Source organism: Microcaecilia unicolor, chromosome 1 (assembly GCF_901765095.1).
Source record: "Microcaecilia unicolor chromosome 1, aMicUni1.1, whole genome shotgun sequence".
NCBI lineage: Eukaryota > Metazoa > Chordata > Amphibia > Gymnophiona > Siphonopidae > Microcaecilia > Microcaecilia unicolor.
The window spans coordinates 576,221,043-576,238,121 of record NC_044031.1 but is presented as its reverse complement, the minus strand read 5'-3'; the positions used below and the strand labels follow the sequence as shown (position 1 = coordinate 576,238,121).

Below are 17,079 nucleotides of genomic sequence, written 5' to 3'. Positions count from 1 at the left end.
TTTTGTAACAGCTGTGTCCAGAATTTGCTGACCAAAGGACAGTTCCAAAACATATGACTCAAGTTTGCAGAGTTCTGATTACACTTTGGGCAATTTCCAGTGGTTCCAAAGGACGCTTGGTGTGCTCTAAGCGGTGAAATATAGAGCCTCAACGCAAATTTATATTGTGATTCCCAATATTGTGTAAAAGAGGATTGCTTTTGTATGTCCATCATAAACGTCAAACTGTTCCATTGTTATGTCCTCCTCCAACTCCTTGGACTATGCTTGAGCAAAGAAACTGTAATCCAGATCCTCTGTGGAATCCAACAGATACCTATGGTGGAATCGTAATGGTATCATTGTTTGTGCTCCTAGTGTCAGAGCTGTGTCTTGTACATCCTCTGTCAGGTTCTCCCAGCCCAAAGCTCTCGCATAGTGCCGCAGTTGGAGATATGCGAAAAAGCCAGTGAGAGGCCAATTATGTTTGTGCTGCAAGTCGGTGAAGGGCTTTAATTATCCTTTTTCGACCAATAATTGAACCAAATATTGGATTCCCATTTGTTTCCATCGGACAAACACTGTAGACGTGGTGCCTGCCGGAAAATCTGGATTATGGAATATGGACAAATATGGTGAGGCTGCCGAGGAGAAATGATGAAGCCTGCATAGCCAACGCCAGATTGCTCATGCTGATGGCAGGAGCGGGTTATGATGTAATGCTGTGTCCGTCTTTCCTGGTACGGTGTGTAGTAACCAACTAATATGTACTTTAGGCGACATGCCAACCTCCAACTGCACATTAGAAAATGTTCCCAGCGTCATATACCAGTCATTTATATGTCTCATAGAACAAGCTATTATCATATAAACGTACATTTTTAAAAGGAGGGAATCCTAAACGTAGTGTCCTGGAAAAGCATAGTTGACAGCTTTGAGATGACACAGCTAACAGTTCCCCCACTCCTTCAGAATTTGATCCATATATAGGTTTGTAAATCAAGGTAATAATTTTAAATTTTACATGTTTTTCAACAGTCAACCAACGCAAATCTCTCAAAAGGAAAAGGGAAAGGGAGGGAAAAGGAAATGGGACTTGATATACCGCCTTTCTGAGGTTTTTGCAACTACATTCAAAGTGGTTTACATATATTCAGGTACTTATTTTGTACCAGGGGCCATGAAGGGTTAAGTGACTTGCCCAGAGTCACAAGGAGCTGCAGTGGGAATCGAACTCAGTTCCCCAGGATCAAAGCCCACTGCACTAACCACTAGGCTACTCCTCCACGCCAAAGAAATTCTATCAAACTTATTCAATTCAAAGAGCAATTTGGATGATTTTTTTGTAAAAACTGTAAGCCTCTCTGTAGCCCAGAGAGACTCCATAATAAAGAGATTTACAGTAATCTAACTGTGGAAGCAGCACTGCCTGAACAACTGTCCTAAAATTATTTTGAGATAAAGAAGATCTAATTGCTCTTAGTTGTCTAAGCCAAAAGTAAAACATTTTACTTAGGGGCCATTTTACTAAGGTGCGCCCAAAAGTGGCCTGCACTAGTGTAAGTGTGTGTTTCAGACACGTGCTGCTCCATTTTCTGAGCGTGCCTGGAAAGAAAGGGGATTTTTAAAAATGTGCCAGAAAATGGCCATGCAGCAAAATGAAAACCATTTTCAGCCTGAGACCTTAACACCACCCACTGACTTAGCGGTAAGGTCTCACACGCTAACTGGACAGTAAATATTTTCTACCGTGTGTTTTGGGCGTGTGTCAAAAATGGAATTACCACCCGGGGCATGTGGTAGCCAGGCAGTAATGCCAGTTCGACATGCATTGGATGCGCATAGGGACCTACACGCCTTTGTAAAAGGGTCCCTTAGAGCATTAATTTGTCTTTCATGTGACAGTTTAGAATCTAATATAACTAACACCTAAACCTTTTGAGTGATCATCAATTGTTAAACTTTCTCCAGAAGCAAGCACTACTATTTTTTCTGAAAGAAAATCAAAATCCCCAAACCATAAGAGTTTGGTCTTTTGCTTATTTAACTTCAGAAAATGAGTAGTAGCCCATTCATCTATAACAGAAATGTAACTTTGTACCTTTATGAACAATATCAGCAAATTCAGTTGAAACAGGACACAGCAAGAAAATATTGTCTGCATAAGACAAAAATAGCCAGAACTGTAAGAAATTTACCCACAGATCAATCTACAGACGAGTGGGATGTACCAAAGCAGTCCCCAAGTGGGGTGGGCCAGAGAGACAGAGCAAGCCCCAACAGGCAGTGCAGGTACCAGACTACTGACACAAAGGCAGGATGATGGGTGAGACCATGAGAGAACTCGCCATCCTGAGACAGCGCCTGAAAGTCCTCCAGGATCAGGAGAAGAGGCATTGATCAGGGTCCTGGGAAAGGAGCAAGACTCAATCGCTGGTAGGATGGAGATTCTGCCACCAGACAAAGCGCGAGACCAGGAAGAGCAAAGCCCGGAAACAAAGGAAACAACCTAACCTCCCAAGCTGGGTTCCCACTAGAGCCACAAACTGTCGAACAAAATCTGGCATCTGGTCAATTAAGCCACACCAGCCTACAAAAGTAAGCTCTGTCAGGCAGCGAGAGAGCAAGGCTTATCAGGCTTGAAAGCCAGCGATGGAGCCAGACTCAACAGGCATAGACAGCTAAAGCTGCAGTAGCGACGGGGCCAGACTCACTAGCCTCAGTGGCCCAAGCTGTGGAGCAGGCCAGCCAGATATGGCCTAAGGCTTGAGATTTAGAGAATACTAGGAAGGTTCGCCAGAGATGGACAATGACTTGAAATCAGAGGCGACTCATAGTCCGACCTTCCGTACGAAGGCCAAGAACTAACGTCCAGAGCACTAGACTGAGATGGCTCAAAGTTCACCATTCAGCCAGGAGATAAATTCGCCCATCACAGATGGTGCCAGGCGTGAGATAGGAATCAGGCACATAGCCGCCAGAGGCAGAGAGGGAGGCCACCTTGAGTGCCAGAGATGGGGCCAGACTTGAGCGACAGAGATGGACCACGACTACACTTCTAGAAATAGGCAAGTTTCAAAAGCCAGAGGTGGAGTATGACTCACCACACCAAAAGCGGAACCAGATGCCACCCACCAAGATGGGCCAGGCATGACTTGGAACAATTGAGCAAAGCTCAAATTCCAGAAATGAAGCAAGCTTGGCATCCAGAGTCAGAACTATGGTTGACATCCTGGGAAGGAGCACTGCTCAACTCCATAAAATGGAGCCATAACCGACCTCCAGATGGAAGAAGACCGTGCATCCAAGACTGAGTGAAGCTCGGTAGCCCAAGGCAGAGCAGGCCAACAGCTTGAAAAACAGCAAAGCCTGGTCACCATAGACAGGAAAGGACCTGTTATCCAGGGCTGGAGAAAGGTCCAACAGTCTAGACAGAGCAAGGCTCGACATCTAGAGACGTATCCTGACCAGCTATCCAGAGACTGGGCAATACTTCCCCCCCCCCCCCCACCCCGCGGTGTCCAACCTAATAGAGACGGAGCCACATGCCATGCCCACAGCAGGGCGCAACCCACTGAGATGGCGCAAATCCTGTCGCACAGAAGCGGGGCGAGGCTTGGCAGTAATGGAGGGAGCTAGGTCTGATATGCCAAGAGAGCAAGGCATAAGAGAACAAAACAGGGCAAGGTGCCGCCACTAGAGATAGGGCGAGGCTCGATGTGCAGCGACGGGGCGAGGCAGGCTCGCTGCCCAGAGACTGTGCGAGGCCCGACGCGCCGAGACGGAGTGAGGCTCAATGTGCAAACCTGGATACAGGCATAACTCCAAAGTCCACTGCAGGAAGAGCAGGCAAAGATACAGCTCCCATGCCATCAAGAAAAATGCTCTCACTGTGCTCAATGCAGTGATGCTCCCATCGGGAAGAAACAATGCAGCCACTATGCAGACCTCAAGCTGTCAAACCACAGACCAGCAGAATGCTTCCAGGAGGCAACTAAAGTAATATTGCTCACAGCACACCAGGAATCTACCAGTCTATGGCGTAAACTGAACTGCCAGACCAGAGCGTGCCAGAAGCAGACTCTCACAGTTCCGAAGGTGCTGGTACGATATCAGGCATCAAGATGCTGGCCCCTGCAGCTATAGGAGGGCTACAACTCCCCATGAAGGAAGCCACCCCACCATGGTGTATATTGGACTGCCAGCCTAGATTCCACAAGAAGCCGGCACTCACAGTTGAGACAGTGCTGCTACTAGGTAGGGGCCAAGGCATTGCCCATAGGCAGGAAAGAATGAGCTGCCCGCCCCCACGGAGGAGACAGGATAGCCTGCTGGAAGCCACAAGAAAATCAGGACTACGTATAGCATCAGAGAATGCAGAAAAGACCAAGTTATTACCTGACAGAGAGAAGCAATGTAGCCCGTGGAAAAGGAGACAACTGCTGCGCCTGCAGCTGAACAGCATAGCCACCTACCTACGAAAGCGAAGGAGGATGCGCCTAGTGTAACTGTTGGAAGAATATGCTCTGTGAGGGACAACTGACTCCGCAAGGCTGAAAAGGTCAAAAGTCCGCCTCTGAAATGGGCGGGATAGAAAACCAGAGGCCATGTCCCAGAAGCTGCAGCAAAAACTACTCGTGCCCCCGCTTTAACTTATTTTCCCTTTTTTTTGGTGTGAACTGAGGTCCTAGTGCATGACAAGCAGATAGTGGAGTCCAGAAGCAGGTGCGGGAAACCAAGAAGGAGCGTCAATCAACTACCCAGGTCCTAAAATTCCTGCCAGTATCGACTGCGCTTCTCCGGGGAAAAGGGAATTCCAGCCGGTACTGCAGACTGAGACTGATTGTAAGTGCTGGGTGTGGGCACCGAGTCCTGCTGTTCACATAGCAAGTAAGAGAAAATGTCATCTGCCGGATAGCAAGCACCCTTGGAGCCTGCAAAAAAAAAAAACCCACGATGTGGTCCCTCTGGCTTGACCGAGAAGCATCCAGGAGAGGCAATGAGGAAACAGCACCGGGATCAGACAGCATTGGTGCCGGAACCGGCGAGCCCACTGCAATCACCCAAACAGAAGAAACCTTCTCTTCACAGTGCCACATACTCTGGCACGAGCGGTCTTTGTGCCACTTTTGCATCTGGCCAGGGAGTAAGAAGAAAATTAACACTTACTGCTTCCATTCAAGTACAACAGTTCACAAAGTGGGGTAAATAGAAATCCAGCTGCCATAGTGACCAGAGTATAGCTGGAGACCAATCTTCTTTTTTTTTGTTTTGATAAGGCAGGAGTACCAGGAAGCCAGAATAGAGTGCTACAATGCCTACCTCAACTGCAGGCAGGGAAGGGGGAGGGGGAGGGACCTGGCACCACCAGGTGTACCCCTTATCACTGGCCAAGCCCAGCCAAGACTCCCAAGCTTAACTACACCTGAGGGAACAGGCAAGGAGCAATTCTCAATCTAGAGAGCTGCACAGGATAGGTCCATCCACCTGTGAAATAGAGAGAATACTGAAGGTGAGGCTTTTGCACAGTATCCCTTCTGGCAGAGCTCTAGCATTCTCTCTATCTCCACCTGCTGGTAAAGGGACATAACCACTCGTCTCTGGATTGATCTGTGGGACGCTATGGAAATATATATTAAACAGAATAGGAGAAAGTGGAGACTCTTGTGGAACTCCACACCCAGGGTTCTAACTAAATGAATTTCCCATTTTACCTTTTACCACATATAATCTAGAAACCAAAAACTGTTCAAACCAAGTTAACACTAAGCCAGTTACTCACAATTCACTGAATCTAAGCAGCAATGGGCAGAAGAGCAGCGCTGGAGGAAGCTCCTGGTCCTCCCCAGCCTCCAAGGGGGGCCCGGTGATGGAGTTCTCTCTCTCTTGCTCCTGTCGGGACGTGATCACTTGGGTCCCGTCAAGAGCAGGAGAGAGAGAGATACCCCGGCGCCCAGTGAATTTTGCCCCCCCTCTCGGCAGCCCTGATTGAATGCTGTTGAGTTATCAAACTGAAGCAAGAGGACCTGCTGTCCTCTAGTTAAGTAACGTTTTACCTCAGAAGTGAAAATGAGGAGTAAAGTCTCTGTGCTGTGTCTTGGTCTGAAACCATGTTGTGTTTTATACAAGACTAGTAAAAGAGGCCCGTTTCAGAGCAAATGAAACGGGCGCTAGCAAGGTTTTCGTTGCCAACACCCCCCCTCCCTGGCCAACCCCTTCGTTGTTCTGCCATTGCTCCTCCCCCAACGTCATGACGTTGGACGCGAGGGCGGGGCCCAGAGCGATTTCCCACCCCCCTGCCTCCCTGCCAACCCCTTCGTTCTGCCATTGCTCCGCCCTCGAGGGCGGGGCCCGGAGCGATTTTGGTGGCTTCACCACCACGAACCTTCGAACCTTTTTGAAGGAAGTCAGGGCTTGGCTTCAGTGACGTCAGTGTCCTCAGAACGTTGAGGGTGAGTTTTATTATAGTAGATATCATAGGCTTCAATATACTTCTGCAGCTGTTTGTTCACTGAAAATTTAAGTAGTTTTGCCATCCAAGGAATGCTAGCTACAGGACAATAGTTTTCAGCTAATGATAAATCTGCCCCTATAGATTTTGGAAGCGGGGTTAATATATCCGATAGATAACAACTCAACTGAAGCGAATTGTTTACAAACTTAGCCACATTATAATTTCCTCAGGTGCCTCTGATAACAGACATGAAGGACATTTGTCCAAGATACAAGATTTTCTCGAGTCTAACCACAATTTTTTCGATCAGCTCAAAAGTAACCTTCTCAAAATCACCCCATTTCTATCTGCAGAAGAGCAATTAAAATCATTTAAACCAAGGATCAGTATATCATCTATCTTAACCTCAAAAAAAGATTGTTTTATCTTATATACTTCAGTATCAAAAAAATTAGCTTGCTCATCTACACTAGGATGTAAAAAAATCTGGGATAATCAGTCATTTTCTCAAAGATCTTTGAATTTCTTGATCACAGAAATCCGTTTAGCCTGTGAAATCATCCATTTATATTACTTGATCTCATTTCTCCAAGTCATAGATATTTGACTATCCTTGCTTTTCCTCTATTGTTCTAAATTTCCACATAATCTTTTTTAATTGCTAACTGTTCATTATACCAAAAATTACCAAGAGTATGCTGTTTTTTCTTTCTAAGAGTGGCAATTTCCTTCAATAATGAACAGCTTGAATCATCCCAAGTTTTAAGATACAACTGAATGTTCCTTCTCTGAATTGTAAGCTACTCTTTGCCAAAATTTTGATAAATTCAAATTTTTTTTGTTGTAACCTAACAAATTGTTAGGTTCATTAAAATTATTTTTAAGATCAAAAATTTTAAAATAAAATTGATGAAAAAAGTGGTCAGACCGTATTAAGGGTGTCCAACTCTGATGATCCAAAGGGATAGCTTTTGAGTCAACATAAGCAACAAAATCTAACATGACCCTGATTGTGAGTAGGTACAGTGGTGGAAATAAGTATTTGATCCCTTGCTGATTTTGTAAGTTTGCCCACTGACAAAGACATGAGCAGCCCATAATTGAAGGGTAGGTTATTGGTAACAGTGAGAGATAGCACATCACAAATTAAATCCGGAAAATCACATTGTGGAAAGTATATGAATTTATTTGCATTCTGCAGAGGGAAATAAGTATTTGATCCCCCACCAACCAGTAAGAGATCTGGCCCCTACAGACCAGGTAGATGCTCCAAATCAACTCGTTACCTGCATGACAGACAGCTGTCGGCAATGGTCACCTGTATGAAAGACACCTGTCCACAGACTCAGTGAATCAGTCAGACTCTAACCTCTACAAAATGGCCAAGAGCAAGGAGCTGTCTAAGGATGTCAGGGACAAGATCATACACCTGCACAAGGCTGGAATGGGCTACAAAACCATCAGTAAGACGCTGGGCGAGAAGGAGACAACTGTCGGTGCCATAGTAAGAAAATGGAAGAAGTACAAAATGACTGTCAATCGACAAAGATCTGGGGCTCCACGCAAAATCTCACCTCGTGGGGTATCCTTGATCATGAGGAAGGTTAGAAATCAGCCTACAACTACAAGGGGGGAACTTGTCAATGATCTCAAGGCAGCTGGGACCACTGTCACCACGAAAACCATTGGTAACACATTACGACATAACGGATTGCAATCCTGCAGTGCCCGCAAGGTCCCCCTGCTCCGGAAGGCACATGTGAAGGCCCGTCTGAAGTTTGCCAGTGAACACCTGGATGATGCCGAGAGTGATTGGGAGAAGGTGCTGTGGTCAGATGAGACAAAAATTGAGCTCTTTGGCATGAACTCAACTCGCCGTGTTTGGAGGAAGAGAAATGCTGCCTATGACCCAAAGAACACCGTCCCCACTGTCAAGCATGGAGGTGGAAATGTTATGTTTTGGGGGTGTTTCTCTGCTAAGGGCACAGGACTACTTCACCGCATCAATGGGAGAATAGATGGGGCCATGTACCGTACAATTCTGAGTGACAACCTCCTTCCCTCCGCCAGGGCCTTAAAAATGGGTCGTGGCTGGGTCTTCCAGCACGACAATGACCCAAAACATACAGCCAAGGCAACAAAGGAGTGGCTCAGGAAGAAGCACATTAGGGTCATGGAGTGGCCTAGCCAGTCACCAGACCTTAATCCCATTGAAAACTTATGGAGGGAGCTGAAGCTGCGAGTTGCCAAGCGACAGCCCAGAACTCTTAATGATTTAGAGATGATCTGCAAAGAGGAGTGGACCAAAATTCCTCCTGACATGTGTGCAAACCTCATCATCAACTACAGAAGACGTCTGACCGCTGTGCTTGCCAACAAGGGTTTTGCCACCAAGTATTAGGTCTTGTTTGCCAGAGGGATTAAATACTTATTTCCCTCTGCAGAATGCAAATAAATTCATATACTTTCCACAATGTGATTTTCCGGATTGGTGGTGGAGATGAAAACGGTAACAGAGTTAAAAAATGCGTGGGATAAACAAAGGAACCCTGTTCAGAAGGAATGGATCCTCAGAAGCTTAGCGGAGATTGGGTGGCAGAGCCGGTGGTGGGAGGCGGGGCTAGTGCTGGGCAGACTTCTACGGTCTGTGACCTGAAAATGGCAGATACAAATCAAGGTCAGGTATACACAAAAAGTAGCACATATGAGTTTATCTTGTTGGGCAGACTGGATGGACTGTGCAGGTCTTTCTCTGCCGTCATCTACTATGTTACTATGTAATGCTACAGTTCTGTGATTTCTCTCTCCCTGAATATATCCACCCAGAGCCCAAGCATAATATCAATAAAACATTTAACCAACAGATATTTAAAAATTTCTAAAAAACTTCTTATGACCAAAACAAATGATAAAACCTAAAAATAGTTGCAGCACCAAGCAGCTGCACAAAGGCGCTTGCCTTAGATAGTGCGCCACTAAGTGCCTGGATGAAATAGGCAGAGCGAGTGACGTCAGGAGGCAGGCAGAGCAAGCTCCCACACCAAACTTTACTGAAGCTGGTAAAAGAATAGCATCTCAGGGAAAAAACTTCTACTAATGTCCCAATTGAGAAGCTGTGATGCTGCCGCTAGTGCCGGGATGAAATAGGCAGAGTGGGTGACGTCAGGAGGCAGGTGGAGCAAGCTGCCACGCCAAACCTTACTGAAGCTGGTACAAGAAAAGAGTCTCAGAGAAAATAAGTACATAAGTAATGCCATACTGGGAAAAGACCAAGGGTCCATCGAGCCCAGCAACCTGTCCACGACAGCGGCCAATCCAGGCCAAGGGCACCTGGCAAGCTTCCCAAACGTACAAACATTCTATACATGTTATTCCTGGAATTGTGGATTTTTCCCAAATACTTCTGCTAACGTCTCAACTGAGAAGTTGTGATGTTGGCATGAAGAACTATACTTTTACAATGGCTGAGTAATACAGTTCCTAATGTAAAACAATGGCTGAAACTGGTATATGCTGTTATGATTCTGGAATGATATAAAGCGGGTTGGAAATCACCCTGGCCACTGGAAGACTTTTCACTAAGTTTGGAATCCACTCTGGAGTTTCATGCCACACAGAGCTTGCAGTTGGATTTTGAACTGTTGATTGACTATAATTTTGTATCCATCCTAAACAAAGTTCTCTCTTGACACGGAGTACACATTAACATCCCCCCCCCCCCCCCCCGCCCCACTTAGAAACCATGCTAGCAGCTGACATTCATTTTGAATGGCTGTGTTGGCATTGCTGAGCAGCTTAGTAAATCTGAAGGTTTCTCCAAGGGGTGAAGTGTGGGATGATAATGTTCAAATGGAATTGATGTCTGGTTATCGCTCTTATTATTATTGCTTCTTTTTAATACAAATGAGGATTTTGAAAAACCTTATACTCTGTATACTTTGAGGTTGAAATATTTTATATATCTTATCACTTTGTCTTTTATGATTAACTGAAACTCACATTTGTACTTTTATAGTACCAGGCCCAGTGTAGTGGAACGACTCTGGAAGATCCGAGAACGCCAGCTTCCATTGCTGATTTAGAAAAAAGCTCAATGCTTTCTTCACCAAGGCACTTTGGTTATCTACTTTTTTTTTTATGGTTATTTAGATGATAGTTTTTTTGTTCAAGCAAATCAGTGGTGTAGTTAGAACTTATATTATTGTTTTTCATATTATATCATTTTTCTGTATGTGAGCTGTATTTCCACCTAGAACAGTACCAGTGCAGCTAATAAATCCTTTCAATTAAATAAAAACACCACAGTGGCACCCATTAAATGCTGAAAAAAATACCTTGAGGTAGTACTTTGAAATATCAAAGAGACGCTGGCTGCATGCTTCAAAACATTTGTGATCACCTCCAATACCATGATTCTGCAAGGTTTTAGCAACCACCTCTCTCAGCATCTTGAAGAGAACATAATAGAAGATATAAAGATTCATTAAGAAAAAAAGAAGTTTACATACGAGGGATGAGTGAAGGATAAAATACATGACATATTCATCAGAAACACTCTAAATATATATTCTGCTTGCCATATACAGTTGTTTTCCAGACAACTGGATACCAACATGTGATCTAACTATATAATTATTTTTTGGTTTAGCAGTTTCCTTCTGCTCCTTTTTACTAACAGCTCAACCAAAATATGAACTGGGATCTTGTGTCATTAGGCTTGTTTATTTATTAATATGTATCTATCATCTTTATCTGTGAACCCAAATCTATTCAGAAAACAACTAAATGACAACACAGTTCCTCTTCAGAGCACATTTAATCACTCAACTCCTCCCAAACTCATCCTCATTGCAGGAGAGGAAGGTAATCTCCCACCCTCTTATAATGTTCCATGATATTTTGCTCATTAAAGCGTGTAGGGTGAGAAAACTTCCCCTTCCTTCTGCTGTGGAGCTTTGCTGCCCATATTCATATTTCTCCACTTTCAGGTTCACCTCTAGCTACTCAAGCCCCTGTTCTTGCTACCCTTCATTTTTTTGCAAGTGATGGGGGGGGGGGGGGGGGGGGGTGGCATTTGCAGACCATTTCATATTCTTCCCAGCAACCTCCACAGAGACTCCCAGGTCCACCCCAAGCTCCTCAGGTCTCCAATCCCACTACCCCAAGCTCCCACCAGCCACTTGTCATCATGTCTCCACAGGTTTGCATTTTTCTTCTCCTTCTATTTCCTATGGCTCCACTAAACTTCCCCAGTCTTATTATTCCCTATCCCAAACTGCTATACACCTCAAAACCACATTGCCCGTTTTCTACTTTGGTCACCTCACCGGCCATTTAGTCTTCTACACTCTTCTTGGCTCTTGACCTTCAACGTTTTCTTCCTTTCATCCAGCCATCTCTATTCTGTCTGAGAAGATCTCATTTTCTTCGCTGTTATGCCTCCCTATTTTTCTCTGTATTCTCCTGCTCCTCCCTCTTCCTCTCTGCTGGAGATATCAATCCTAGTCCTGGCTCTCCAAATCAGGTCTCAATGCACTCTGCAGATCAAACTTCAATCTCTCCAATTTTAGTCCTATTGCTCTCCTTCCTCACTCTTCACTTATTTATTTATTTAGATTTATTAACCGCCTTTATGAAGAGATTCACCCAAGGCAGTGTAGTGTTTAATAGGTACAGTTTAACATCAAACTTACAATTTTGTTAACATAATAAATGGTAAAATGTGCATGTACAAACAAATACAGTAAATATAGCAAACAAACCTAAAGCGAATGCTACATACCTGTAGAAGGTATTCTCCGAGGACAGCAGGCTGATTGTTCTCACTGATGGGTGACGTCCACGGCAGCCCCTCCAATCGGAAAACTTCACTAGCAAAGTCCTTTGCTAGTCCTCGCGCGCCCGCGCGCACCGCGCATGCGCGGCCGTCTTCCCGCCCGAAACCGGCTCGAGCCGGCCAGTCCAGTATGTAGCAAGACAATACACTTCAAGGGAAGACACAACTCCAAAGGGGAGGCGGGCGGGTTTGTGAGAACAATCAGCCTGCTGTCCTCGGAGAATACCTTCTACAGGTATGTAGCATTCGCTTTCTCCGAGGACAAGCAGGCTGCTTGTTCTCACTGATGGGGTATCCCTAGCCCCCAGGCTCACTCAAAACAACAACCATGGTCAATTGGGCCTCGCAACGGCGAGGACATAACTGAGATTGACCTAAAAAATTTACCAACTAACTGAGAGTGCAGCCTGGAACAGAACAAACAGGGCCCTCGGGGGGTGGAGTTGGATCCTAAAGCCCAAACAGGTTCTGAAGAACTGACTGCCCGAACCGACTGTCGCGTCGGGTATCCTGCTGCAGGCAGTAATGAGATGTGAATGTGTGGACAGATGACCACGTCGCAGCTTTGCAAATTTCTTCAATGGAGGCTGACTTCAACTGGGCTACCGACGCAGCCATGGCTCGAACATTATGAGCCGTGACATGACCCTCAAGAGCCAGCCCCGCCTGGCCGTAAGTGAAGGAAATGCAATCTGCTAGCCAATTGGATATGGTGCGTTTTCCTACAGCCACTCCCCTCCTATTGGGATCAAAAGAAACAAACAATTGGGCGGACTGTCTGTGGGGCTGTGTCCGCTCCAGATAGAAGGCCAATGCTCTCTTGCAGTCCAATGTGTGCAGCTGACGCTCAGCAGGGCAGGAATGAGGACGGGGAAAGAATGTTGGCAAGACAATTGACTGGTTCAGATGGAACTCCGACACGACCTTTGGCAGAAACTTAGGGTGAGTGCGGAGGACTACTCTGTTGTGATGAAATTTGGTGTAAGGGGCCTGGGCTACCAGGGCCTGAAGCTCACTGACTCTACGAGCCGAAGTAACTGCCACCAAGAAAATGACCTTCCAGGTCAAGTACTTCGGATGGCAGGAATTCAGTGGCTCAAAAGGAGGTTTCATCAGCTGGGTGAGAACGACATTGAGATCCCATGACACTGTAGGAGGCTTGACAGGGGGCTTTGACAAAAGCAAACCTCTCATGAAGCGAACAACTAAAGGCTGTCCTGAGATCGGCTTACCTTCCACACGGTAATGGTATGCACTAATCGCACTAAGGTGAACCCTTACGGAGTTGGTCTTGAGACCAGACTCAGACAAGTGCAGAAGGTAATCAAGCAGGGTCTGTGTAGGACAAGAGCGAGGATCTAAGGCCTTGCTGTCACACCAGACGGCAAACCTCCTCCATTGAAAGAAGTAACTCCTCTTAGTGGAATCTTTCCTGGAAGCAAGCAAGATGCGGGAGACACCCTCTGACAGACCCAAAGAGGCAAAGTCTACGCCCTCAACATCCAGGCCGTAAGAGCCAGCGACTGGAGGTTGGGATGCAGAAGAGCCCCTTCGTCCTGTGTGATGAGGGTCGGAAAACACTCCAATCTCCACGGTTCTTCGGAGGACAACTCCAGAAGAAGAGGGAACCAGATCTGACGCGGCCAAAAGGGAGCAATCAGAATCATGGTGCCTCGGTCTTGCTTGAGTTTCAACAAAGTCTTCCCCACCAGAGGGATGGGAGGATAAGCATACAGCAGGCCCTCCCCCCAATCCAGGAGGAAGGCATCCGATGCCAGTCTGCCGTGGGCCTGAAGCCTGGAACAGAACTGAGGGACTTTGTGGTTCACTCGAGATGCGAAGAGATCTACCAAGGGGGTGCCCCACGCTTGGAAGACCTGGCACACCACTCGGGAGTTGAGCGACCACTCGTGAGGTTGCATAATCCTGCTCAACCTGTCGGCCAGACTGTTGTTTACGCCTGCCAGATATGTGGCTTGGAGCACCATGCCTTGACTGCGAGCCCAGAGCCACATGCTGACGGCTTCCTGACACAGGGGACGAGATCCGGTGCCCCCCTGCTTGTTGACATAGTACATGGCAACCTGGTTGTCTGTCTGAATTTGGATAATTTGGTGGGACAGCCGATCTCTGAAAGCCTTCAGAGCGTTCCAGATCGCTCGTAACTCCAGAAGATTGATCTGCAGATCGCGTTCCTGGAGGGACCAGCTTCCTTGGGTGTGGAGCCCATCGACATGAGCTCCCCATCCCAGGAGGGACGCATCCGTGGTCAGCACTTTTTGTGGCTGAGGAATTTGGAAGGGACGTCCCAGAGTCAAATTGGAGCAAATCGTCCACCAATACAGGGATTCGAGAAAACTCGTGGACAGGTGGATCACGTCCTCTAGACCTCCGGCGGCCTGATACCACTGAGAGGCCAGGGTCCATTGAGCAGATCTCATGTGAAGGCGGGCCATGGGAGTCACATGAACTGTGGAGGCCATGTGGCCCAGCAAACTCAACATCTGCCGAGCTGTGATCTGCTGGGACGCTCGCACCCGCGAGACGAGGGACAACAAGTTGTTGGCTCTCGTCTCTGGGAGATAGGCGCGAGCCGTCCGAGAATCCAGCAGAGCTCCTATGAATTCGAGTCTCTGCGCTGGGAGAAGGTGGGACTTTGGATAATTTATCACAAACCCCAGTAGCTCCAGTAGGCGAATAGTCATCTGCATGGACTGCAGGGCTCCTGCCTCTGATGTGTTCTTTACCAGCCAATCGTCGAGATATGGGAACACGTGCACCCCCAGCCTGCGGAGTGCCGCTGCTACCACAGCTAGGCACTTTGTGAACACCCTGGGCGCAGAGGCGAGCCCAAAGGGTAGCACACAGTACTGGAAGTGGCGTGTGCCCACCTGAAATCGCAGATACTGTCTGTGAGCTGGCAGTATCGGGATGTGTGTGTAGGCATCCTTCAAGTCCAGAGAGCATAGCCAATCGTTTTGCTGAATCATGGGGAGAAGGGTGCCCAGGGAAAGCATCCTGAACTTTTCTTTTTCGAGATATTTGTTCAGGGCCCTTAGGTCTAGGATGGGACGCATCCCCCCTGTTTTCTTTTCCACAAGGAAGTACCTGGAATAGAATCCCAGCCCTTCTTGCCCGGATGGCACGGGCTCGACCGCATTGGCGCTGAGAAGGGCGGAGAGTTCCTCTGCAAGTACCTTCTTGTGTTGGAAGCTGTAAGACTGAGCTCCCGGTGGACAATTTGGAGGTTTTGATGTCAAATTGAGGGTGTATCCCTGCCGGACTATTTGCAGAACCCACTGATCGGAGGTTATGAGAGGCCACCTTTGGTGAAAAGCTTTCAACCTCCCTCCGACTGGCAGGTCGCCCGGCACGGACACTTGGATGTCGGCTATGCTCTGCTGGAGCCAGTCAAAAGCTCGCCCCTTGCTTTTGCTGGGGAGCCGCGGGGCCTTGCTGAGTCGCACGCTGCTGACGAGAGCGAGCGCGCTGGGGCTTAGCCTGGGCCGCAGGCTGTCGGGAAGGAGGATTGTACCTACGCTTGCCAGAAGAGTAGGGAACAGTCTTCCTTCCCCCGAAAAATCGTCTACCTGTAGAGGTAGAGGCTGAAGGCTGCCGGCGGGCGAATTTGTCGAATGCGGTGTCCCGCTGGTGGAGAGACTCTACCACCTGTTCAACTTTTTCGCCAAAAATATTGTCCGCACGGCAAGGCGAGTCCGCAATCCGCTGCTGGAGTCTATTCTCCAGGTCGGCGGCACGCAGCCATGAGAGCCTGCGCATCACCACACCTTGAGCAGCGGCCCTGGACGCAACATCAAAAGTGTCATAAACTCCTCTGGCCAGGAATTTTCTGCACGCCTTCAGCTGCCTGACCACCTCCTGAAAAGGCTTGGCTTGCTCGGGGGGAAGAGCATCAACCAAGCCCGCCAACTGCCGCACATTGTTCCGCATGTGTATGCTCGTGTAGAGCTGGTAAGACTGGATCTTGGACACGAGCATAGAGGAATGGTAGGCCTTCCTCCCAAAGGAGTCTAAGGTTCTAGCGTCCTTGCCCGGGGGCGCCGAAGCATGTTCCCTAGAACTCTTAGCCTTCTCTAGGGCCAAATCCACAACTCCAGAGTCATGAGGCAACTGAGTGCGCATCAGCTCTGGGTCCCCATGGATCCGGTACTGGGACTCGATCTTCTTGGGAATGTGGGGATTAGTTAAGGGTTTTGTCCAGTTCGCAAGCAATGTCTTTTTTAGGACATGGTGCAAGGGAACAGTGGACGCTTCCTTAGGTGGAGAAGGATAGTCCAGGAGCTCAAACATTTCAGCCCTGGGCTCGTCCTCCACAACCACCGGGAAGGGGATGGCCGTAGACATCTCCCGGACAAAGGAAGCGAAAGACAGGCTCTCAGGAGGAGAAAGCTGCCTTTCAGGAGAGGGAGTGGGATCAGACGGAAGACCCTCAGACTCCTCGTCAGAGAAATATCTGGGGTCTTCCTCTTCCTCCCACGAGGCCTCACCCTCGGTGTCAGACACAAGTTCCCGAACCTGTGTCTGCAACCTCGCCCTGCTCGACTCAGTGGAACCACGTCCACGACGGGGGCGTCGAGAGGAAGACTCCCTCGCCCGCATCGGCGAAGCTCCCTCCGCCGACGTAGTCGGGGAGCCCTCCTGGGAGGTGGCCGCGGTCGGTACCGCACGCGGTACCGACGTCGGGGACCTCAACCTGGGCGATGGGCCAGCCGGTGCCACGCTCGACGGTACCGGAGGCGCAAGCACCGCCGGTACCGGAGGGGTAGGGCGCAACAGCTCTCCCAGAATC

At 47.9% G+C, this 17,079-nt stretch overlaps 1 protein-coding gene across 2 annotated transcripts in view; it reads right to left on the bottom strand.

Annotated features, from left to right (window-relative positions):
- The window catches only part of MTBP (MDM2 binding protein), a 177,210-nt gene that overhangs the window by 15,807 nt on the left and 144,324 nt on the right, over nucleotides 1-17,079 (bottom strand). For both annotated transcript variants that reach the window (XM_030218586.1, XM_030218595.1), the window contains one exon: nucleotides 10,768-10,881. In XM_030218586.1, coding sequence (XP_030074446.1) covers nucleotides 10,768-10,881 — 114 coding nt within the window. The remainder of the gene's footprint in view (nucleotides 1-10,767; nucleotides 10,882-17,079) is intronic.